The sequence below is a fragment of the Austrofundulus limnaeus genome, unplaced genomic scaffold (genome assembly GCF_001266775.1).
Source record: "Austrofundulus limnaeus strain Quisiro unplaced genomic scaffold, Austrofundulus_limnaeus-1.0 Scaffold36, whole genome shotgun sequence".
NCBI lineage: Eukaryota > Metazoa > Chordata > Actinopteri > Cyprinodontiformes > Rivulidae > Austrofundulus > Austrofundulus limnaeus.
Genome location: NW_013952438.1, coordinates 1,647,536 through 1,672,039, shown reverse-complemented (window position 1 = coordinate 1,672,039; position 24,504 = coordinate 1,647,536). Strand labels below are relative to the sequence as shown.

At 38.2% G+C, this 24,504-nt stretch overlaps 3 protein-coding genes across 3 annotated transcripts in view; all 3 read left to right on the top strand.

Annotated features, from left to right (window-relative positions):
• Nucleotides 1-822, top strand: part of dnlz (DNL-type zinc finger) — a 2,602-nt gene extending 1,780 nt beyond the window's left edge. Inside the window, exons 2-3 of the mRNA XM_014006569.1 lie at nucleotides 266-405; nucleotides 566-822. Of these exons, the coding sequence (XP_013862023.1) occupies nucleotides 266-405; nucleotides 566-725 (300 nt within the window). The 3' untranslated portion in view covers nucleotides 726-822. The remainder of the gene's footprint in view (nucleotides 1-265; nucleotides 406-565) is intronic.
• Nucleotides 823-5,735: 4,913 nt separating this feature from the next.
• Nucleotides 5,736-19,080, top strand: lrrc8aa (leucine rich repeat containing 8 VRAC subunit Aa). The gene is made up of 3 exons (XM_014006556.1): nucleotides 5,736-5,869; nucleotides 11,853-13,977; nucleotides 14,646-19,080. The coding sequence occupies exons 2-3, from the start codon at nucleotides 11,863-11,865 to the stop codon at nucleotides 14,919-14,921; spliced, it is 2,391 nt and encodes a 796-aa protein (XP_013862010.1). The 5' UTR covers nucleotides 5,736-5,869; nucleotides 11,853-11,862; the 3' UTR covers nucleotides 14,922-19,080.
• A 1,288-nt stretch (nucleotides 19,081-20,368) lies between these two features.
• Nucleotides 20,369-24,504, top strand: part of phyhd1 (phytanoyl-CoA dioxygenase domain containing 1) — a 7,726-nt gene continuing 3,590 nt past the window's right edge. The window contains exons 1-8 of the mRNA XM_014006557.1: nucleotides 20,369-20,472; nucleotides 22,519-22,677; nucleotides 22,921-22,996; nucleotides 23,068-23,115; nucleotides 23,206-23,261; nucleotides 23,340-23,402; nucleotides 23,486-23,507; nucleotides 24,330-24,460. Of these exons, the coding sequence (XP_013862011.1) occupies nucleotides 20,440-20,472; nucleotides 22,519-22,677; nucleotides 22,921-22,996; nucleotides 23,068-23,115; nucleotides 23,206-23,261; nucleotides 23,340-23,402; nucleotides 23,486-23,507; nucleotides 24,330-24,460 (588 nt within the window). The 5' untranslated portion in view covers nucleotides 20,369-20,439. The remainder of the gene's footprint in view (nucleotides 20,473-22,518; nucleotides 22,678-22,920; nucleotides 22,997-23,067; nucleotides 23,116-23,205; nucleotides 23,262-23,339; nucleotides 23,403-23,485; nucleotides 23,508-24,329; nucleotides 24,461-24,504) is intronic.

Here is a 24,504-nt window from a genome sequence, read left to right as displayed (position 1 = left end):
GCAGTTGGACAGGTGTACCTAATAAAGTGGCCGGTGAGTGTAGAATAATGGCATAAATCACACAGCATTAAAGTAATTCTGCTTTTAAAGCAGTGCGATTCAATCCAGGTTTGAAAAGTTGAAGTAAGGTTGTTGTTTTTTTTCTGTAGCTGATCAGACAAAATCCAGACAGTTTAGAAGAATATGCCTTTACTGAGCTGCTGTGTCTGAAGCTGGAACTGTCAGTTTCAGTGTTCTTATCTAACCACTCGTATCATGTTTGCAGGTTTGCTCCACCAGGTCCACGCAGAAAATTTCTAAACTGGCTTACCACAAGGGTGTAGTGATAGTGACATGCACGGGATGCAAGAATCATCATGTCATCGCTGACAACCTCAACTGGTTTTCAGACCTAGAGGGGAAAAGGTTGGTGTGGCTTTCTTATATAACTGAATTATAATGTCAGTCTGACTGAACTACTTTCAATTCACTGTTCAATACGAGTAGAAAGAGCTGAACTTTAGGATTAGCAACGCATACGAATCCTCTGTTTACTCTTCATGTTTTGTGGTGCTTTGTGTTTCAGAAACATTGAGGAAATCCTTGCTGCCAAAGGAGAGAAGGTGAAGAAGGTTGAAGGAAGCGATGCTTTGGAGATAATGGCGGATGAATGCAGCAGAGATGAGACACAGCAAAGGGACCACTTGGAAAAATTAGCCAGTAATCCAGACAAAGCAAAAGAATGACTCTGGGAAATAATATAATGCTGTTTGTTATTGTACATTCTCTTTGTGAGGTACATATGTTTAAATTTATAATAAATACATTTTCTTTTTTTAGTCACTTTTGGTTTTATCAGTGCACCAAGCAGAACGTACACAGTGGGAACTTGGGGGTACATTAGCTGGAGCATCAAGGATCATCTCTGTGCTCCTAGCTTTGAGTCTCCTCTGTGGTAATTTTTTTGATTGAAGGCGAGGACTTAATGTTTTTGAGTGTAGATGGCAAACCTTTATTACTGACCCACAGAGGAAACAACGGGTTCCTTTTCCACTTATTACACCTGATACCTGGACACATCCCACTCCTAGAATGCTAAATGAGAAGGTCTAAAAGATATGTCCTGATGCATCTCAATAATCCAGGTAGAGAAATCTAAAACATAAAAATTGATTCAGGTCCCCTTGACAGGTTCTTCTTTGTTGAAATGTTAGGAGACAAGCCAGCCATTGGGTGTAAAACAGGACCTCAGACCAGTGGTCATTCCCTATGTTAGTGGAGATGTTTATTTTCTAAACATGATGTCTCAGTAGCTTTAAAACCCTAAAACACAAAATGGCAAAGACTGCTTCACCCCACTGACCCGACCCTCTGGCACAGAGTAACGTGTACGCTCAGAGTTGTAAAATAACTAAATACAAATACTTTGTTACTGCACTTAAGTAGAATTTTTGGATATCTGTACTTTACTTGAGTAATTGTTTTTCAGCCTACTTTTTACTTCTACTTCTTACATTTTTAACAAAGGCAAGAAGTAGAAAGTCGTTACTTTTGTTTCTTTTTTGCTTGTTTTCATTACAGCTTGTTATTGTAAAAAATATATATATATATCCATATAAACTGTGCCTCCTAGATAGAGTGAATTTAATTGTGGTTGAATGAGAAGTATAAATATATAAAATTCTGCTACTGTATTAGTTTGTACACAAACAACTCATGTCACACTCCAGCAGGACATAATTATTAAAATAAGAGGATTTGTATTTCGTGAATTAAATTATTTCATTTGGCCGCAGCCCTCAGACACATTTTCATTTTGGGGAAAATGGTTGGGCAGTCTGGAAATCTGTATATAAACTGAAACAGCTAGACTAGTGCATCCTTAATTTAACATAAAGAAATCAATTGTATAGGTCTTCTGGACGGGTTCTTCTCTAATGAAACGTTTCGTCTCTCCTCCAAGAGACTTCTTCAGTCTGAGAGTTTCAGGCWAAATTCAGGCTTTTAAGCMCWGCCTCCATGTGACTGATACTCACATCACATGGCTATCGTTGACACCTAATTAACACCTATTGTTAACGGGGTGGAGTGATACTGGCAATAGCCGCACTGTAGGAGGGGGACAACTGAAAACGGTGGCCTCCACCTCTGTTTAACGATGGACGGTCTTTCTTCACAAAAATGGCTTCTTTTACTCCTCTCTCAAACCAACGTTCCTCTCTATCAAGAATGAGAACATCCTCATCTCTGAAAGAGTGACCGCTGGCCTGTAAATGAGTGAAAACTGCAGAGTTCTGGCCATTAGATGTAGCTCGACTGTGTTGGGACATTCTTTTGAACAGTGGCTGCTTTGTTTCCCCGGTGTATAACTGGTCGCAGTCCTCCTGGCACTTAACAGCATATACAACATTGCTCTGTTTGTGCTGGGGCACCGGATCTTTGGGGTGAACCAGCCTTTGCCGTAATGTGTTTTATGTGGGTTTTTTTTAGACCTATACAATTTTTTTCTTTTTGATTTTTTTTACCTGGATTACTGAGATGCATCAGGACACTTAATTTAACATGAATTAATTATTTTAATACAACAGTCAGTTCTACATTTTTAGGGAGGTCACCTCCTAATAAATGTCATTGCAGAAAATCTACTTACCTTTAAATCAATACTTTTACTTTTAATACTTAAGTACAAAAATATCAGATACTTTAAAACTTTTATTCAAGTAATATTCCTAAAGGAGACTTTAACTTTTACCAAAGTATTTTTGGTAAAATACTTGTACTTTTACTCTAGTAATATTCCTAAAGGAGACTTTAACTTTTACCAAAGTAGTTTTTTGGTAAGCTCCTTGTACTTTTACTCAAGTATCACTTTGTGGTACTTCACACTGTGTACGCTGATTCGTGCCAGGAGGACTATGACCAGTTATACATCGGCGAAACAAAGCAGCCACAGGCCATAAAGATGATCCAGCAAAGAAGAGCAACATCTTCAGGTCAGGACTTTTCAGTTTACAATCATCTACAGGCCACCTTTTCGGGATGAAGATGTTCTCATCCTTGATAGAGAGAAACGTTGGTTTGAGGGAGGAGTAAAAGAAGTTCATTGTTAAACTAGTGGAGACCTCCGTGTCCAATTGTCCCCCTCTTACAATGATGTTATTTCAAGTATATTCAGCCCTCTGTGAACAATAAGCAGCCATCAGGTCTCCAACGATTGGCTGATGGTCCTCTTCTGCATGCAATTTGTTTTGATTGTCATAATCTTATTTAACCACTATGTGGAAGTACTGCTTATTTACCTGTAACTCCTCAGACTGAAGAAGTCTCTTAGAGAAGAGACAAAATGTTTCAACAAATAAGAACTCACCCAAAAGACCTGATTCAACTTTGTTTTTGCATGTTCAATTAAAGCGAGCTCCTTCATGCCAAAGTTTGAAACCAAAATAATCTTTACTGAGAAATGATGAAGTTATTGACTTTTGGTCAAACATTGTAAATGCTGTTTTTTTTTTTTTACAATCTAATGCACATTTGCTAAATATGTTAATGCTTAGAGGGGAGGTGAGGGTGTCTCTTGGCTTCTACAACAAATTTTAGTTCAGTATCTATCTAAAAGTTTCTAGCACTGTAATTGAGCTCAATTAGCTGTGGCAGCCATGTTGTTAAAATAATTTGGCAATAGGTAATGAGTTGTATAGTTGTCCATCTAATGATACATTTTTGGATGTTTCAACAAAATCCATCCAGTGGTGTAGAAGATATTTTGCTGACAGCAAGACAGAGTTGTGTCCAAAAATATTTGCCGGTTTAAAAGACAAATATGTAATATAAACAATAAAGCATTTACATGAAAAACTATTGAAATATGGCAATGTCATAAGATCAGAAACCTAGTCTGAATTTAAAAAGTATGTTTTCATTAGTGATTATGATTAACTGCAACAAGTACTTTTTCTTATTCAACATAAACAGGATTTGTTTGACAACACATTAAATCCACCATGTCTCAACTGTAACACAGTTGCAGGATGTTTAGGAACATTCCAGGAACCACCAAGGCTCAAGCCTGCCATGAAACTGCTGCAACGTCAGAGTTACTGCCCACACTGGCAAGTGTTGGACTAGCTGATCATGAAAGAAGCAGTTCCTAAAGCCGCACATTCAAGCTCAACTGAAATTTCAGCTGCCCACATATGGATGCAGCTTAAAAAGTTTCAAGGTCATATATCCATCCATCCATCTTCTGTACATGCTTCTTCCTTTTCAGGGTTGCGTGGGTCACTGGTGCCCATACCCAGCAGTCACAGTGCGAGGGGCGGGGTACATCCTGGACAGTTCGCAAGTCCCAAGGTCATATAATTCAATTCAATTCAAATTTAATTCAAAAATATTTTATTGATCCCAGAGGGTAATTAGGCATTGTTGTAATTAAAGAGTTATTGTAGATGCTGATGGCTGTGGGCAGGAAAGAACGTCTGTAGCGGTCTGTATTACAATGAAATAGAAGAAGCCTAGACTGAAGACACTCTGTTTTTATTTGACAGTCTGATGATGAGGATGGTCAGGGTTGTCCACAATGTTCTTGATTTTCTGTAAACCTTTCTTTGCACCATCATCTCTATCCACAGTCATCCCCTGAACAGAACCAGACTCCTTTATCTTTTATCATATTTATAAGATGACAACTAAGTTGTTTGGCCACAACAGGAAGTAAAATTGGAGGAGCCACGATGAGGCCTTTAAACTTAACATGTTACCAACTATAAAGCATGGTGGGGGCAGCATCATGCTGTGGAACGAGTGCAATAAGTTTCATTGTGTTTTATCAAATTTTTAACCTGAAATCCATAGGTTTACGGATATATTTGAAACAGAGTTGCGTGTTCCAACAGGAAGATATTAACACATCAAATCTAGTTTCTAAATTGATGACAGTGCAGTGGTTCCCAAACATTTCAGCTTTTGACTCACAAAATACCAGCAGCAGAGACCCATGCCCAGCTGTTACCAGATGATAAACAATGTTTTCACGTCAAATAAACAAGAGCATAGTAACAATACTTATTAGGCTATTTTTGTCCATTTTAAGTATACTAATCTTATTATTGTGTAATAACAAAGGCAAAAAATGTTGGTGGTTGTCAGTTTTTAGTGTAATTAATTAAATAAAAATATTTTCAGGACCCCACCTTGATGTTTCAAGACCCCATTGTGGGTCCCGACCCCAACTTTGGGAACCACTAAAGCAGTGCTTCCTAAAGCCTGTGTTTTTAGGGTTATTAACGAAGTTCATGTACTCAGACCAGTAATATTTGGGGTCACAAGTTTTTGCCATGGATATTTTGTGGGTCAGAAGACAAAAAGTTTGGGAACCACTGCACTAAAGGACACCACTGTGTGCACTGCTGGTAATCGAGCCTGTGGATTTTTTGGCCCTCATTTTGGTCCCAGATGCCCGGCCCCCTGCCACATTCACTGCACCTGCACAGCCCCCTCTTTTATCATGACCATTTTAGATATGTACTTTTTTTTTGTATAAACATAAATTAAACAACCACTTGACATTCTTATTTATTTTTTCCACGCGCAAAAACATTTTTCGACCGACTTTCACCGATTTTGCACACAGACTACATATTTTTTTCACTTTACTCTTCCACACCAGCAGGTGGCGGTACTGCACCATTAAGTTTGTTCGCCAACCGCCGTTAAAGCTCACAGAAGAAGTCACCCTGAAGCCAATCCTTTTTGCTTTCTTCAGTTTTTCCTACCATCGCTGCTGTTTCGAGGCTCTGGCTCTGGTGTGACCGGCCCCAGTCGCTGAGAACCGCCTGAGAAATGTGTCACACGTGTGTGGAGGAGGCGAGAGACACCAGCTTGAACAAAACAAGTAAGTATTTTTTAATGTTTAACCGTGTTTGTAACCAGCCGGTTGAGACGGGTTTTTACTGCCGCAGCGCGCTAGTTGGAGTCGGGATGTGACAAACGTTATTTCCCGTCCTCCTCCCACTAGACTGGTTGTTGTTTCTAAAGGAAGTCGCCTTGATAAAGGTCGCATTTTTTGGTTCAGTACCATCTAATTTTACTACATTAGAATAAGGTATTTAATCGGACAATGAAATAAATAGTCTCGTCTAGTTAGAGGACAACAAGAAGACACGTAAAGTTAATTACTATAATTATGGTCCGAGATTATGAACAACAATTAAAGTGAAAACTTTTGATACTGTTTAGTCGCTTATTTTACTTCCTTTTACCCGAAAAACAGAAAATACTGTCACATAGGAGATGTGGTGTGAATTAACATTGCGTTCAGTGTAATTCACAGCATCACAGTTAATATTTCTCATTAGATGTAGATTTAAAAATCTAGTCTATTACTCTGTCATTAACACTAGTTCTGTAATACACAACTTAATGTCAAGAAATGCTCATAGAAGTCGTTTAGACTTGTCCAAGATTGTCAGCATGTTTTCCCGTGCTTGAATTCAACCAGTGTTCCCATTAAAGAGAAAGTGTTTTTTTTTTTTGTTTGTTTGTTTTGTGGGTCTGAACCAGTTAGACCTGGTTTAATAACTGGTTGGTCTCCTCCACCTTTTTTGATCCCTCAAATCATTGTCAAGATTGAACAAATGAGCTATAAATGATTAAATATGTGAGGATTTTATCCCCTTTTTTTAAATTGCTGTTTATATTTTAGTATATGAATGATCACCTTTTTGAATTTCTTTATGTAGTGATCCAAATCATTTAAGGATTTTATAATGCAGGTTTTATTCTTTAATCAACATCAGAGACAAAGCCAAACATGCAGTTTTCATCATTGTTTACTAAAGTTTTGAGGACAATAGGTGAAGTATAAACACGGCTTCTGCTGCTACCAACTTGTAGAGCTGAACAGGTAACAAATAACCAAATTATAATATTTATAAGCCGATAGTGACTGAAGTGTGTCACCTCTGCTTGGCAAGGTGGGACAGAGTTAGTTTTGGGGGTGCTGAACCGGAATCTGATTCTGAAACCTTCACAGTGGTGAGTCTGTTGGTTGTAGTAGTTGGTAGCTACTGTGTAAAAACATAAATAAAGTCCCAGCATCCTTGACGGAGTTCATATTAGGGCTGCTACGATTAATCGACAGCTAATCGGTTATTAAAACAATCGATGACTAATTTAATAATCGATTAATCGTTTTCTTTTTTTTGTTGTTGTTTTGTTCTTTTCTCTCCAAACTGCTTTGACACCTTCCACTGCCACATCTGCCTTTCTGTCCTTGACACACATGCACAGTAGTGGTAACTGGGGTAGGCCGTGGACGTCACTCATATGTCTGAGTTCAATAAGATTACTAAAATGCTGAGAATTGACAGAGTTGAAGTTGTTTTGGTCAAACCTTGAAAAAAAACATGCAACATGTGAAGATATCACGCTCAGATGTAGTGTGACCGTATCTGTAAAATGAATTGAGTTATAGGCTTTTTTGTTTGCTTATGTTCATTAGCTGACTCAAAAAAAGCTAATCAGTTGTGGATGTGCATTACATTCTGCACATTTTGGTGGCAGGAGATGATAATAGGCTGTGTTTTAAATTTGTGATAATGGTTTAGTAATCAAAAACTTGTGTTTTGATAATAAAGTTTTTTGTGTCCAATTTTTTTGTTATGTCAAAAGAAAATCTCTTATTCTTGGGTTGTTCAAGGCAACCTGCAGTCTTTTTCAGGCTTAAAAAGCTGCCTCAATTTAAAGAAGCCTTTTTAATTTCCTTTCAAATCCAGTTTTGAATATCCAGTTTAACCACAGGTAAAACATGTCTGACCGTAGTTTGAATGCTTTGAATACTAAAGAACAACAACAACAACAACAACAACATAAAAAAATAAACTTCCTTCTACCATCACCCTGAGCTGTATTTTCTTTTCCACTCTGTAGATGTGGATCAAGAAAGAGTCAGTAAACACGTGATGCTTTCAGGTCCTTTGGGTGTCTCCAAGCACTTAAAATAAAATTTATGAAGTTGTTGCAGGGAAATCTATAACAGCTGTACTTTACATTATTTTAGGCCTGCTGTAATTGTCTGGACTGGCATTCATCCATCTTTAAACCTATTAATCTGTTTTCAAACCACTTAATCTTGTCCATGTAGTTTTAAAACTGTTCCTGCATGGTCATTGTAGTGGGGTAGATTTCAGTTCAACACCGACACAGGTGGAAAAGCACAAAAACAAAATCGGGTTATGACATTAAAAGACTTTTCAACATTCCCCAAGAGTCCTAAAGTTTGCCTGAAAAGGGTTTTTTTTCCCTCCCCTCTTCTGTCATTACTTATTCAGTATGTCAGGAAGTGACGATCAAATTTCAATAATAAAGCTTAACTTCAAGAAAACTTTAAGATATTTTTCCTGAGAGACGCCAGTCTACTTGAGTGAAATTGATAGTTGACTCTAATATTCTGAGTCCCATGAACACTTCCTGTGTTGCCAAGCCTCATCGACAAAGATCACCTGCACAAAGCCTGCTTTGTTTTAAAAACATATTTAGGAGAAATACTGGACTATAGCTACAAACTGGAATTCAGTAGCAGTTATTGCATAATACGGTAATTTTGACCTTCTCTTTTGAATCTGCTTTAATTGTTGAACTAAGGACAATGAACAAGGAAAATGAAAAAGGTTCTCAGACTAGTTTTTGTCTTGAATGTAGCCTGCTGCTAAAAGGCAAAGAGGATGATAATGTTTGCCCGTGTCTGTTTTCATGTGCCTCTCTGTTGCCAATTTGTGAAATGAACATACGTACACATTTTACTAAAACTCACAGGAAGTATCTATTAGTACATCTAACACTGTTAAAGCCTTTGGAGACAGCTACATGTAAGATGGCAGCCACATTCAATATACCTAAGAAAACACAAATGTCTATATCTTGGTCAACTTTACAGGTTTAATGCTAAAACTGGCTGTGGTAGTAGCTGAGACTGTTTTCCAACACACATTGAGTGCTATCAGATTTTTGTATAGAATTTTGTCATCAACTATTAGTCATCTTTGTTGGTCTGTTAAATATTTTGTGAACCACTGGACAGATTTGAATAAAGCATAAAATGTATAATACAGTATAAATCCTTTTTACCTCACTAAGTACCAGTGACTATAATGTCATAAATTTACTGTATTATTATTTTGGGTACAAGACCTCTTTAGTTGACTTGAAGTTATCAGTGCATTCCTGTGATGGGCTTGAATTACAGAGCATGTTTATTCAAGTCTGAGTCTGACAATTTTTGCTTGGCAAAAGAAAAGTGGATAAATGTGGGTTATGACCAAAGCTTTGCTTTAGTATGACTGTAACCTACACATGTCTATTGTACTGACTGTATATGGCAAAGATTGCCTGTATTTGTTTAATTCTAAAGGTTATTTTAGCAGCTGCTTGGGTCTCTGTATCTTGAAGTGAGATCCAACAGAGGAGGTCCGTTGTGCGCTTCTGTTCCGGTTTAAACTGGTTAAGGAAAAATACTTTATGTACCGGTAATTACTGCTCATCTGTTTTTTTCCAGCCTTTTAAGTGGAGTTTAAATTGAAATAAACAGGGGAAAACAGTTTAAGATTTACTAATTTGTCTTAAATCTAGTGCCAGCAGGTTTTTTTTATTATTATTTTATTTTATTTATTTATTAATTTTTTTTTTGTAACAAGTGTTATTGGGTTTCTTCTTTTTGGACTAAAATATAAAAGTTAAAAGCTATACATTATACTAAACAAGCTCCAGATTTTATAGTTTTAAACATTTTTTTCATATAACTAACTTTTAAAATTTACTTTGTGAGGCCTAGTTGTGACTTTACTGATGTGCTGAAGCATAAACTAATGGCTGAAAAATATCGTTTTAAAGCCTGTCAGCAATTTTACAAGTTTCACTTCTATGTTTCTAAGAAAGATTTGAAGTCATAGTTTAATTGACCCCATTTCACTTCAGCAATCTTGTTAACTTGGTTCATTGATTTATCAGTGAAAATGATTCTTTTGACAAAACTAATCTGGTGTTGAAGTGTTGGACCAGGAGTTTGGGAGCTAAACATCGTTTCAGAGAAGATTTCGTTCATTCCGAGTATTCTTTGTACATGGATACAGAAAATAACATGTTCTTTGTTTTTTTTCCACATTGGGGTTACTGCAGTATTTTGAACAGCAGTTGAACTGCCAGACTTAGTCTGCTTTCACCTTAAATACAGTCCGAGTGTTTCAAGTAACGTTGATAGGGCGACTGTGGCGGAGTGGTTATGGGAGTCATTCTGGAACTGCCATTCTTTCGCTGGTTCGATCCCCTGTCCAGCCATTTCAGTTGTTGTGTCCTTGAGCAAGACAGTTCACCCGCCTTGCCTACTGATGGTGGTCCGTTAGCGCCGGCGCATAGCAGCCCCGCCTCTGTCAGTGTGCCCCAGGGCAGCTGTGGCTACAATGTAGCTTACCATCATCAGTGTGTGAATGTGAGTGTGAATGGGTGAATGTCTGTAAGTGTAAAGCGCTTTGGGGTACGGAGGGACTTGATCAAACGCTCTCTAAGTTCAGTCCATTTACCATTTGCCATTTGAGACTATCTTCTTCTTCTTAGCTTTTTTATATTTTGGATTTGCTTACAGCAGAGTTTCTTTGTACGTTGTAAAAAGTGTGGCTTTCACAGTGTCCAGTAAGGTTAAAATTTCCTGAGGTAAGATACATTCTGGGAGGCTGGTGTCAAAACAGTGGTTTTCCTACTGGATCACTGGTCCGATTGCCTTAGCATATAGTTCAAAAAGACTGCAGCCTCTAGTGCAGTGGTTGCCAATCCTGGTCTTCAAGTACCCCTATCCAGCATGTTATACTTGTTTCCCTGCTATTTAGTAGGTCTTCAGAAGGTTGTTGATCACTCAGTCATTCAAACCAGGTGTGTCCAAATCAGGGAAACATCTAAAAATCACTGCTTTAAATGTTGACCAACACTTCAAGAGCTTCTCTGAGCTTGATGAGACATTTTCAAAATATAATATTGACTCAGTTTTAATGTTTTTTTAGTATTGCCTCTGGAAGCCAATGATTTTTTGCCATTTAATAAATCAGATAACATGAATTAAAGCAGTGATTCTCAACCCTGGTCCTCAAGAACTCCTTTCCTGCATGTTTAGATGTTTCCCTGATTTGACACACCTAGTTTGGACGAATGAGTGATTAACAATCTTCTGAAGAACAATCTTCTGCTGAATAGCAGGGAAACAAGTAAAACATGCTGGGTGGGGGTACTTGAGGACCAGGATTGGAAACCACTGCTGAGCCTGCAGGTTTAGGTTCTTCATGGGCAGTTTTCAGCCCTGGTGTGCTGCCAGACCTTACCTGCCCCACCTCCAGGCTAAGCATTTGCTTTTTTAAAGCTAGTGCCAATGGAGATTGTGACAATGGAATAAGTGGATAGGATCTAGCATTAGCAATGTAGCATTCTGCTACCACTTCATTAAACCACACTGCTACCCCCCAAGTTTTCCGGGGGAACAGTTTAATGGCAGGTGTGACAAAACATTTTGAACGTTTTCAGGCTAATAAACTGGTATGCCGGTATTTAACAATTAAAACCGGTTTTTGTTATGAACCAGTATTACACCCAAATCTAGAATAAACTGTCCATGTATCAACAACCCTACATAGGTGGAGGGACCTGGTCCTCCTTGACAATGAGACTTGTTTCCAGCTAGTCTTGGCTGATATAACCCATAGGAGCTTTTGATGAAGTGACAGTTGAGGGCATTCCCAATGTAAGACACTCACTCATGCTACACGTGCTAACCAACATAAAGTTTTGTCTTTTCAAGTCTTATGGTGGTACTCTTTTGTTTCTGCCTTTTTTTCTAGATAAACCATCATGATTCCCATCACAGAGCTCCGGTACTTTGCTGACACCCAGCCAGCATACCGAATCCTGAAGCCATGGTGGGACGTATTCACAGATTACCTCTCGATCATCATGCTGATGATTGCAGTGTTCGGTGGAACGCTGCAGGTCACACAGGACAAGATGATCTGCCTGCCTTGCAAGTGGGTTGCCAAAAACGAATGCCAGTCTATGCCTGTCTCAAACATAACCCCCACTTATCCACGCGAACCCAAAGGCATTCAGTATGACCTCGACCGACACCAGTATAACTACGTAGATGCTGTCTGCTATGAGAACAAACTGCACTGGTTTGCTAAATATTTCCCCTATCTGGTGCTACTCCACACCCTCATCTTCTTGGCCTGCAGCAACTTCTGGTTCAAATTCCCACATACAAGCTCCAAACTGGAGCACTTTGTCTCTATCCTACTCAAGTGCTTCGACTCACCGTGGACAACAAGAGCTTTGTCTGAGACTGTAGTGGAGGAGAGTGACCCTAAACCAGTGGGGAAAATGAATGGTTCCATGGACAAGAAGACCTCAAGTGTGAGCGAGGATGTTGAGGCTAGCGTTCCCATGCTTCAGCGAACAAAGTCCAGGATCGAACAGGGAATTGTGGACCGCTCTGAAACTGGGGTTTTAGATAAGAAGGAAGGGGAGCAGGCCAAAGCACTTTTTGAGAAGGTGAAGAAGTTTAGAATCCATGTTGAAGAAGGTGATATAGTTTACCGTCTTTACGTACGACAGACCATTATTAAAGTTATCAAGTTTATACTGATTATTAGCTACACAGGCTATTATGTAGGTTGTATCACATTCCGCGTAGTGTGCCCAGTGAATATTGAGACGCTAACAGGATACAGCATGTTTCTTTGTGCTCACCCATTAGCAACTCTGTTCAAGATTTTAGCCTGTTTTTACATCAGTCTGGTTGTAGTTTATGGTCTGATCTGCATGTACACCCTTTGCTGGATGCTCAGACGCTCACTCAAACGATACTCCTTTGAGTCGATCCGCGAGGAAAGCAGTTACAGCGACATTCCCGACGTGAAGAATGATTTTGCCTTCATGCTACACATGATAGACCAGTATGACCCTCTCTACTCGAAGCGCTTTGCTGTGTTTCTGTCTGAGGTCAGCGAAAACAAGCTGAGGCAGCTGAACCTAAACAACGAGTGGACACTGGAAAAGCTGAGGCAGCGGATCACCAAGAACTCCCAGGAGAAACTGGAGCTTCACCTTTTCATGCTCAGTGGAATCCCGGATACAGTATTCGATCTCGTTGAGCTAGAGGTGCTCAAGCTGGAGCTTATTCCAGACGTCACTATCCCCCCCATCATCGCTCAGCTTTCCAATCTGAAAGAGATGTGGCTCTACCACACACCAGCTAAAATTGAGGCTCCAGCTCTGGCTTTCCTGAGAGAAAACCTGAAGTCGCTCCACATCAAGTTCACTGATATCAAGGAGATCCCTCTGTGGATCTACAGCCTGAAGAACCTCAGTGAACTTCACCTAACCGGGAACCTGAGCGCTGAGAACAATCGTTTCATTGTCATTGACGGGCTCAGGGAGCTCAAAAGTCTCAAAGTGTTGCGTCTAAAAAGCAACCTGACCAAGCTGCCGCAGGTGGTGACTGACGTGGGCGTGCACCTTCAGAAGCTTTCCATCAACAACGAGGGCACCAAGCTGATGGTCTTGAACAGCCTTAAGAAGATGGTCAACCTGACGGAGCTCGAGCTTGTTCGCTGCGACCTCGAACGCATTCCACACTCCATCTTCAGTTTGCACAACCTGCAGGAGATTGACCTGAAAGACAACAACCTGAAGACGATAGAGGAGATCATCAGCTTTCAGCACCTACACCGCCTCGTGTGCCTGAAGCTCTGGTACAACCAGATCGCCTATATCCCCATTCAGATTGGGACGCTGACCAACCTGGAGAGGCTGTACCTGAACAGAAATAAGATCGAGAAGATCCCCAGCCAGCTTTTCTTCTGCCGCAAGTTACGCTTCTTAGACCTGAGTCACAACAATCTGACAAGCATCCACCCTGATGTGGGCTTCCTCCAAAACCTGCAGTACTTCGCTGTGACGGCAAACAGGGTAAGTGGAACTTAATTTATGTTTAAGTAAATTTTTTGCTTTATCAGTTCTAGTTAATTAATTCAAATGACTTTCTCATTTGATAAGAGTTAAAGTATTTTATACTTTTTTGTGTGTGTTTTACAATCGTATTTTGCTTAAAAACACCCCAAATCCCAAAACTTTGAAGTCTAACGATAAAAATTGCCTTTAAGGTATTTATCTTTGTTCCAAAGGATTACTTGAATAAAAACTGAACTTTTTTGAAACACTTCCTTGAGCTCACAAGCATCTAAACATCACCATGTGCTTTTAGTAAAGGCTACTATTACTTCTGTTTTACTATGTGGCTGTTTGCTGAAAATAGCCTCCAGCAGGTTTGTGAGCTGCCACAAATAACTCGACTGTTCTGATGTTTGGTGTTTTTGTGTATGTGTTCTTTTAAGGCACGTTATCAGTTATTGTCAATACTTCGTTCATTTTGGAATTTCTTCATGTATGATTTCTGTGGATGTATGAGAGACTTGGTTTTTGTTTTTTATAAAATCCAGTTCTTATAGCGAACAGAATCCAAACACAACGGAGGTTGGCTGTATTTTGAACTATCTAATTTAGTTTTGATGTCTCGTCAGCCTTTCTATTGACTGGTGCACTCTTATTTTTCCTGTCTTTTATGCTCTTTGCTTCAGATTGAGACTTTACCCCCGGAGCTGTTCCAGTGCAAGAAACTCCGCACTCTGAATCTGGGGAACAACTGCTTGCAGACACTGCCATCGCGCTTTGGAGAACTCACCGGGCTGACCCAGCTGGAGCTGAGAGGGAACCGTCTGGAGTGCCTCCCGGTGGAGCTCGGCGACTGCAGGCTGTTGAAGCGGAGCGGCCTGGTGGTGGAGGAAGACCTGTTCAACACGCTGCCAACAGAAGTCAAGGAGCAGCTCTGGAGGGCTGACAAGGAGCAGGCTTGAGCCAAACCACTGCAGATGAATAAAAAGAGGTTTTATGAAAACCAGATGGAGCTTGAGAGAAATGCAGCAGTGTTGACCACACAGGCAGAGAAAAGTGACGACATGTCGACTGTTTGACAGCCTGGCAGAACCAATAAAAGTAAGGATGTCAACGGCCTTCTGATATACCATGTTGGATGTGACATTTGCTACTCGAAAACAAATTTTATAATCAAGCTGGATGATCAGAGTTGATTCAACAATGTTTTTTGTTAGTTTTGTTTCATCCCAACTATAAAGTTGCAGGGATGCTGGCAGTTGATGTTGACTATGCATGCCGCACTAGGACCCTAAAGCAAACTTTTACCTTTCGACTGAGACAACTTTGCACGACTCGGCCTCAGTGAGCTAAAAGTGCTACCGATTATCGTTTTACTGAGCACAGCACATTCTCAACATGCTCTACGCAGCGTTTGCCTGCCCCTCCTCTGGCCTTGGGACTTTTAGAGAAGTTTGACATTTACAGTTGCTGTGCAGTGTGGCTCACTCTATTGACACATATTAACAAATTATGATGTAATTCAAAGCCAGTCTATTCAGGCATGAAGATTTGGCAGTGTTCTTGTCTTCGGGCGCTTCTTTATGCTCGACCTACTTAAAGGCATTTTTTATTTTATTTTATTGTTTATCTTTAGCCTTAACACTGTAGGCTGTAGGAATCTAAGGGTAATAACAAACTTTGCTGTGTAACGCAAAACTACCCTGCAGTTAAATTTACCATCGGCCTGTGTGGTAAACTGTTACCTGCACTGGGAGCTGTGATTTAGACCACCATCTCTTATTGGCTCTTTGTTTTTGCATCACCAGACAACATGTTTACTTAAGCATGATCTTATTTTACAGGGCTTAAGGTGTCATTACAAGTGTGTCTTAATAGGCTGTGTAAGAATTTATTTTTGATTTATTTTTTTTATATATTAACAGACATTTGTAGCATGTTTGGACTTGACATATATTTTCAGCATGTAACAAACCACTTATCGAACATTTATTTTGACTCCAGAGCAAATATCTGTAGCTTGGTATCGTAAGTGGCCTTTTTTTTTCTTCAGAGCTTACTGTATGTATTTTGTTTCAGTGTAAGGTTTAACTACACACTGCTCAGATAAAAATAGCTGTCCTTTTTATAAATCCACAGAACATTGAAGAAAGTCACAGTTCAAAGTTTTCTTTTCCTAATTAATACAAACAGGTAAACCCAGATACAGAAGGCTTTTAAATATTTTTTTCCTCATTTTCTGACATTAAATCAGACTAAACCTTTGTTGTTTTAGGTCGGATAGAGTTCCCAAACAATGAGAGATAATTTAATCAAGCTTGACTAAAGTAAATCATTCAGACAGTATAAAAGAAAAAAACTGAATTAAGTTACTTCTATTAGTTTTTGCAAAAGGATTTCTTTGATATGGACCTTTTAGTACTAGTGCTGTTTCTCTGGTTTGTTCATCAGACTGCCTTTACTTGGTGAAAGAGCGGACATTTGTCGCCAATGGATGTATTCATTTACGAGGCACATGAGGACAAACAGGAAATTACAGAGTGGAAGGGAACTGGTTCTGACCAGCCTCCACTGGAGAAGCATTTCTTTGTGGAGCACGTTACATCCACCGTGCGTGCTCCAAATGAATGCAACATGTTATGTCTGCTTTAAACGCTTCTTGTAAAGACCTGGGGTTTATTAGCATCATTTGGAGTAAATCTGCTGCATTTACTCCTGCCAGAAATTTCTCTCTACTGACATGGCCTCAGCTTTTACAAGCGATACCCGTTTAATGATCACAAACAGTGGTATTTTTCTCTCGAGCTGTAAAGTGTAGAGCTGAAATGTTTAATGCGAGTCATGTGCTTTTATTCTTACCGGCTGATTTCCTGCAGTTCAGTCTCTTTTAAAAGCTACAACGTGTAACAATTAGCGACATCTGGAGGTTCGTTTGTAACTCAATCCAGACTCTGCTGGATTTTATCCACGCTGTGGTCTACAAGTTTCCATTATTTCAGCAAGGTAATACTGAAATATTTTTGACTTGTTTAGCTTAAACATAGACATAAATGGGAAATAGCATGGCACAGGAAATGTGTTTTTACAGAGGGTAAACTGTATTGTAATTCAGTTACTTTAAACCTTTAATTTGTAAAGCAGTAATAAGTAAACTTCAACAATAACTCCTAAAAAACTGCAACTTTTATCAATATTTCAAAATGATTTTTAAAATAAACAACCAAGATGTCAATAATAAGCAGTCCTAAGTCCTCCACAGTCCTTTTTGTTGTTGAATACTTTTATATGTGCATATTGTGGCATTAATGAAAAAAATAAATCAGTGCAGGAAGATGTACATGTAACTATCACTGCTTCATTTTAAGAATTTAGAAATATAAGTAATTGTGAAATGAAGTAAGCTGGAAACGTTCATGTCAGTAATTTTACACACTTTCTTTAAAAGATTTCAAGGCAGTTTCACTAAGATTCAGCTGGGTGTTTTGTTTCAGAGGTCACAGCTCAGAAACGAGAGCTTCAGTGGTTTTATTTTATTTTATTTATTTTATTAAACTAGAATACCATTTTAGAGTCTGGGTCAAAGGTCAGAGCCAAAACAAATGACAGTACTTTCCTGCAGGTGTATGACAAACCCATTTGAATAATTTTGTTTATATTAGATTTATTTTATGCAAAGTAAACATGTTTTACAAAATATACAACAAAAAGTGTTCTGTTGGCTGCCGTACAGATACGTACTTTCTGTACTAATACAAGCTTTAGAAATGTGTCCATTGTGGTGCAGCTGGCTCAGAGTCGGCCCACAGGAGATGTTCTCTGTCACTCTGAAGTAACTTGATATTCTGACATTGATCACTGTGGTGGTGCAGTGCAGATGCCTTCAAACCTTTCTCCTGTACCGCAAAGTGTCAGAACTGGTTATTTAGTCTTTTTTTCTATCTTTACATGATGTCTTTAAGGTTTGAAATGTCTCAAAATGTTTAGATTTTCTTTTGTCTTTTTTTTTTTTAAAGAAAATTTGACTGACGTCTGAGTAAATTTTTGGTCTTTGAGCATTTGGGGTCAAAGTTAATATTAAGATTAATATTTGCTGTCTTTCGTGTAACTTATTTGTAATCTGGTCTCAGAATACTTTGAGCATCTGGCAGAGGATGACGTACAAAGCTACAAGTCAGCTAAAAACAGTTGTCCCCTCTTTCTCATTTTCCACTGAGTCACTTCACTTTCAGCCTGGCCCCCTCCCTTTCCTGTCAGCTGTGATGAATCAGGTCAAAGAACTGATTTAAACTCTTCAAAAACCAAAATGAGGAAGTTTCCGTGACTTTCTGAAACGTGAGCACTTCATTTATGTCACATCAGCAGCTGCCATTTTTTCTTATATAAACACACTGAAAGCTTTATTGTAGTGCAAATGTGCTAAAATAACAAATTATAGCATCTGCCTTATATTTAATTACAAAAAGATCAAATGATTGGATCCTGTTTGTATGCTTTAAGTCGTTTTTCTTGGACAGAACTTTGAAGTTTGAATCCTTCAGAGCAGATCGGCTCCTGTGCTCGAACGGAATGACTCGACAATCTTACTGTAACTGGAAGTGAGCTCACCCTTCATTGCAGGCATCGTGTGTAACCGTATACATTCATTAATGTCTGACAATGTGTGTGATTTTACTTTTATGACAGTCATTTTGTTTTAATTATCCAAACTGTCAGTATTCATAAATCATTTCTGAGCATAACTTATTGCTAAACTGTCATGATTACATTTATTTTCTTGTAAAATATTAATGTTTTTATTTATTTTTATTTTTTAATAAATGATTGTATTTCTTGTGTATGGTAACTTTATGTATTCTGATGCCTGTAGATCAGGAGTTCTGGAAACAACGATTCTTTTTTAAAAAATGTCTTAAAGCTCGGGTTTGTTGAGCCGGTGTCCAGAACAGCCATACTGGAACTTATCCCCAAATGGACAAGGCCTTTATTAACACTTTGTTTTTTATTTTGCCAATTAAATAAACATCGGCTCTGTAATGTTGGAATGCTGGTTTCCAAATGTTCAGATCCTACTTTTTTGTACCATTCTGACACATGATAATAAAATTACCACTTAACACTAAATCTTGCCACAGAGTGTGTTAATTTTTCATCTGGCCTAGTTCCTCTTTCAAAGAGAAACCGCTGAGAAATGATTCATATCCACTGGGAGAGGCTGAGAGACTTCTGCTACTACTGACTCGAGAGTTTTCATTATTCATGCCTGGTGTCCATTATTTGTGCCACGCAGTCGGTGAACTCATCCCTGAAGTGGCTCATTTGCTGTTAATTGTTCTATTGTAAAAGTGTATTATCATCACTGTGTCACTGCATTTAACACATCACAGTTTACACCCAAGTGGAGCAGGAACAGAACTTATTTCATTGAAATTATCTGTTCCAACAAATGATGTTTTTTTTCCCCTCTGTATTATCTACATTTCACAGAGACGTGGTGGTGCCTCATCTTTAGGAACAGTCAATTCTTATCTTACCATGTTGGACATTGTAACAAACTATCTGTCCTGACAGGATGACTGTGTGTACAAAATTGTATAAAATTCTTGGATTTCCAAACCCTTGTTATTTATAGTGCAAATCAGAAAATGCTCAACTCAAGCTTGTTTCTAATTCACAGAAACTAATTGAAGCAAAATCTGGATTTTTATTTTAACGAATGTGATCTTTAAGCTGCATTTCCAGTTGTTTTGTTGCAATAAAAGTACTTATGGGAAGTTCAGCCGATATATAATCATTTGTGCATGCAGTGCAATTTTTAAATCTGAGAGATACAAATTAACTGCTGTTTTTTTTAATAATCTGGAAGTTTACGTTAAAGGTTGATTGCTAAATCCGGTTTTAAATATAAACATAAAAACATTGTTTTCTTAGAAATCATCTTTATTTGTCTTATTTTGGTATTTTCAGTTTTTAGCTACCATTCTACATTTTCTACTTTTGACTTTTTGTTAGCCTCTTGCTACTTTCATTTTTTAGCTATCATTTTGCTACTTATATCTGTCTTTTTGCTATTTTAGCTACTATTTTTACCTTTACATGCAGTTGATAAACTTTGCAAACGCTAAATTATTGTAGTGTTTAGAAATTTAAATATTAGCTGTATTTAATATTATTAGATTATTACATTTGTATACAACATTTAAAGACTAACGATTTACAATAAAAAATAGAAGAAAAACACGAATGTATTTTTCTGTGTGTAAGTGATCAAACTGGCCACACGATGGCGCTGCTGATGAAGCTCTTTTTTCCTCACGTGTAACAGCGACGCCCAGCGGTCATTCTGTGTCACTACAGCGGTTTAACGCTCACATGTTACATGAAAGAGTTAAAAGCTCCAAATCCTATTACATTATGTTCTAAAGGTTACCCGGATGAGAAACATCTCATGTCGCATCAAGATCTGCTTCAAGTAAGACCAGCATGGATCTTATGACAGATCGGGATGTGCAGAAGGTAAGGAAGATACCGGTGCCTTAAAATAAAAGATTATGTAATGAAAATGATTTATTGGTTCTATATTGATGGGTTTGTGTGAAAAGTTGCATCGCACATGTCTACCTTATTACATAAGGATTCTGCAGCCACAAGTGGCCTCAGAAACCAAAGTTTTCTTTAATTTTCAAAATATTTGACTTTAGGGGCATTTTTTCACTATTATAAATAAAAGAGCTCCTATGTAATAAAGTCAGCTGAATGCTTGAAAAGACATAAATAACCTCAAATGGTTACATAACGGTTTTCACTGTATTCAAGGCAACTTTGTTCTGTTCAAGTTGGTTCTTTTCACTTTAACTGATTGCATTAACCACTAAAAATACCTTTCTAATTGAACTTTTTAAGAGTAATTTTCGATGATCTGACAGTAATTACATTTTACATAAATCAATCATTTGATAGCAAACTAATGATCAAAATCAAAACGAATTTATAAACAAAGTAGCTGGCATTGTTGGGTGTGAAAATTTATTTTTTTTAAAGTATTTGAAGTGTTCCTGGTTTACCTACAAATGTTTTGTCAATGTGAGATTTTCCACAAAATGATGGAAACGATGGCTGTTTTTCTGGGGGTCCTGATCATTTGGATCACCTAAACAGATTCTGAGCCAGCTCTTTCACAGCTGCCACAGTTTTAATTTAATGTACTCTATTAGTTCCCTGCGTTTTTCCCCATTGCACATGTGAGCAGAGAGGCCTTGCTCAAGGGCCCATAGTGGGGTAAATGAGGGTGGAGGCAGATCTGAACCTGCAACCTTTTCTAACCTCTTCTCCACCACTTCCCAAAAATAGATGGAGGCAAACTGAGGCCACATGGGTCATTTGGACACAGGGACAGCTGAAGGGTTCAGGTCCCTGAGCTGTAGGGGAGACCGGGGACAGTAGCAACAAGGGACGGTTGCAACACGTCATTTTTCTCCAAACAGAAACAAGCTAGAGTGATGACACTCACACTGTACATGCTCAGTTAGATGCCCCACCTTGCAGAGAAAAAGTAAGCAGATTCAAAAACTGCTCCAGGATTTATTTAAAAAACTGTTTTTGAGGTACCAAAGTATTTATTTTGCCCAGCTTTATTTTTGTTATACTGTTGTCACTGTTTTTGTGATCCAGCTCAAACTTATATGGTTTAAACAAGTGATATGTTGACTTTTTACTAATAGAGTTAACATGTATCCAGATCAGCTTATTTAGCTAACACATGAGGTTTTATCATGGCTGACAGGAATACGAAAAATCCATATAAAAACAGAGCACAAACAGATGATATTAAGATGTTGAAATTAAGTTTACACTTTAAAAGGTATTGGGTATTCATGACAATTTTATAGTTTAAAACATAAAAGTGTTTAAGATGTATTTTCTGCAGTTATTTTTTTCAACAATGGTTTTAAAATCCCTGTTTCTTTCAATGTAAATTTTGCATAATGTAGACATACAGTGACAATAGGCAAAACAAAAGTTAGTTGCCTCACAAATTGTTCTGTTATCCTTGTCTCTAAAAGCCAACTGTATTTTATGTCAATTAGAGTCTTTGTCATCTGTATATAAGGTCTATTCATCAAGTCAAATCTATATTTGTCATTTGATCAATAAGAATAAATTAATAACACTGTAATATCATTATAACTTCGTTTTTTTAAATTTAGCAATAACATAAATATAAAAATAATAAAACTTTTACTTACAGTGAAATATATTGTTTTAATAATATGTTTCAACCACCCTCAAACAATGTCGCAACTGTCTTTGGCCTCGGGGTCAGTTGCAACATCTGACTTTTCATTTTCAAATGCAACTTGTGAAGAATGTACCTGCTTTAATCATCTGTAAATGGGTTTGTCTAATTCAAACCATCTCTGAGTAACGGAGTCAAATGCAAAAAAAAGTGTTGCAACTGTCCCCGGTCTCTCTGGTTTCCACCCGTCCAAAAGAACTGTGACAGTGTTTCACTTTTCACCAGCTCTGCATTATTTATTGTTATTGTTATTATTATTATTTTAGTACAGGGAAGACGGGTACGTGGTTCTGGACGGGCTGCTGACCCCCCAGGAGTGTGATGAGCTGAGGCAGAGGATGACCGAGGTCGTGGACAGGATGGACGTCCCCGAGCACTGCCGCACCACTTTCTCCACCTACCACGATGAGCAGCTCAAAGAACAGGTGACCCCGACGAGTGGAACGGCACGGGACGAGTTTGTCACTGATGAGACTATCGTAATGTTTTGTTTTATGTTTCCGTATTGCGGCTGAAAGATGCAGGTACGATTGCCGAAAGGTAGTCTAAACCACAATTTCCTTTGACCCCACGTGTCCCCTCTGTCCGATTGGTTTTGAACTCTTGTGTCAACAGCGCAGTGTTTGTTTGGAGCATCAGCTGATCCGTGTTAACGTTCTGTCCTGCAGGGGAATGCTGATTATTTCATCACGAGTGGAGATAAGATCCGCTTTTTCTTCGAGAAGGATGTTTTTGATGACAAAGGTGAGCTCTTGTGTAATTTTCTGTGGCCTGTCAATCATTTCCTGCTGACTGATGCACATCTGGACCTGCAGGAGAATTTATCGTACCGAAGCAGCGCTCTCTCAATAAAGTCGGACACGGTGAGAAATCCTGACTGTTTTTTTCTTTTTCTTTCCTTTCACACTCTAAACAAAGAGCTTTCAAAAGGACATAGTTTTCTCTTCTTTTAGCGTTACATGAACTTGAGCCGTTATATAAGAAAGTTACTCATTCAACCAAAGTTCAGGTGAGTTCTGCCAGATTCAGTAAGTGATAAAGTAAGTCCCAGAATAATTAACTTGTAATTTTTTTTTTAATTCTCCAGGGCATAGCCAAGAAGCTAGGCCTGGTTAATCCTGTCATATTGCAAAGCATGTACATCTTTAAGGTAAAATCTTTATTTATCCTAAATTTATCTCAGTGTAATTATAAAACATTCAAATAAGAAGTTATGTCACCCTTTTTTTATAGCAACCAAGACTGGGAGGAGAAGGTAAAACCAATCAATTTCAGCTGAATCTATTTGTTTGCAGTTTTCATATTTCAAATTTTTACGAAGTTGGTATAAAAACACAGAAGTAGACTTAATTTCACCTAATTAGGATATTATGTTTGGAAACTAATTATAGTTATGTTCTATGAGTCAGTGCTGAATCCAGTTTCTCAAAACCTTTTGAGGTAAATCAGGAAATCTATTAAAGCACGTGACAAACTCAAGGCCCACAGGCCAAATATTTTGGCTCTTTAACCTTTTTTCTGGCCCCAAAGTAACACTTAAATTGTAAAATATTTTTAGTCTTTTTGTCTCTGGATTTAGTGCATTCTTCTCATGGCAGATGACCAACTTTCAAGCCAAGAAAGTGAAGTTATCTTTGATTTTGTGTGGAAAAGGCAAAAGTGAATCAACTTTAATTATCTTTTTTATTTTATTTTATTTTTTTGTTCTTATTTTAAAGTCATATAATTAAATTTTTAGTGAGAGTTCAATAAATTTTCTACTAATTTGATGGATTGTGATCAAATGTATCTATGAAATAAAATAAGTTGTTAGTAGAGAGTAAGGCATAAGAAATGAATGCTAATGATGTGTCTTTCTAAAGTGAATCTTTTTCTTTATTTGTTTGCTCATGTAGGCCTAGGTTCTAAATGCAACATATTCTATAATTTAGAAAAACTCAGTTTGTATTTCTGTAATAATTTCTAGAATAATGACAGAGATTGGTGCTTGGTTTGTACCAAGGTTTGAATTTAAGCCCCCCTTGTGTAACTGAGTTTGACACTCCTTGTTTAAAGTAAAGTCTTGCGTGTTTCATAGTGACACCACACCAGGATGCCACCTTTCTTCACACCGAGCCTCTGGGCCGAGTTCTGGGCTTCTGGATCGCCCTGGAGGATGCCACGGTTAACAACGGCTGCCTGTGGTTCATCCCAGGGTCACACAACAGTAAGCACCAACATGGACCTCCTGATTTTTAGACATGTATATATAT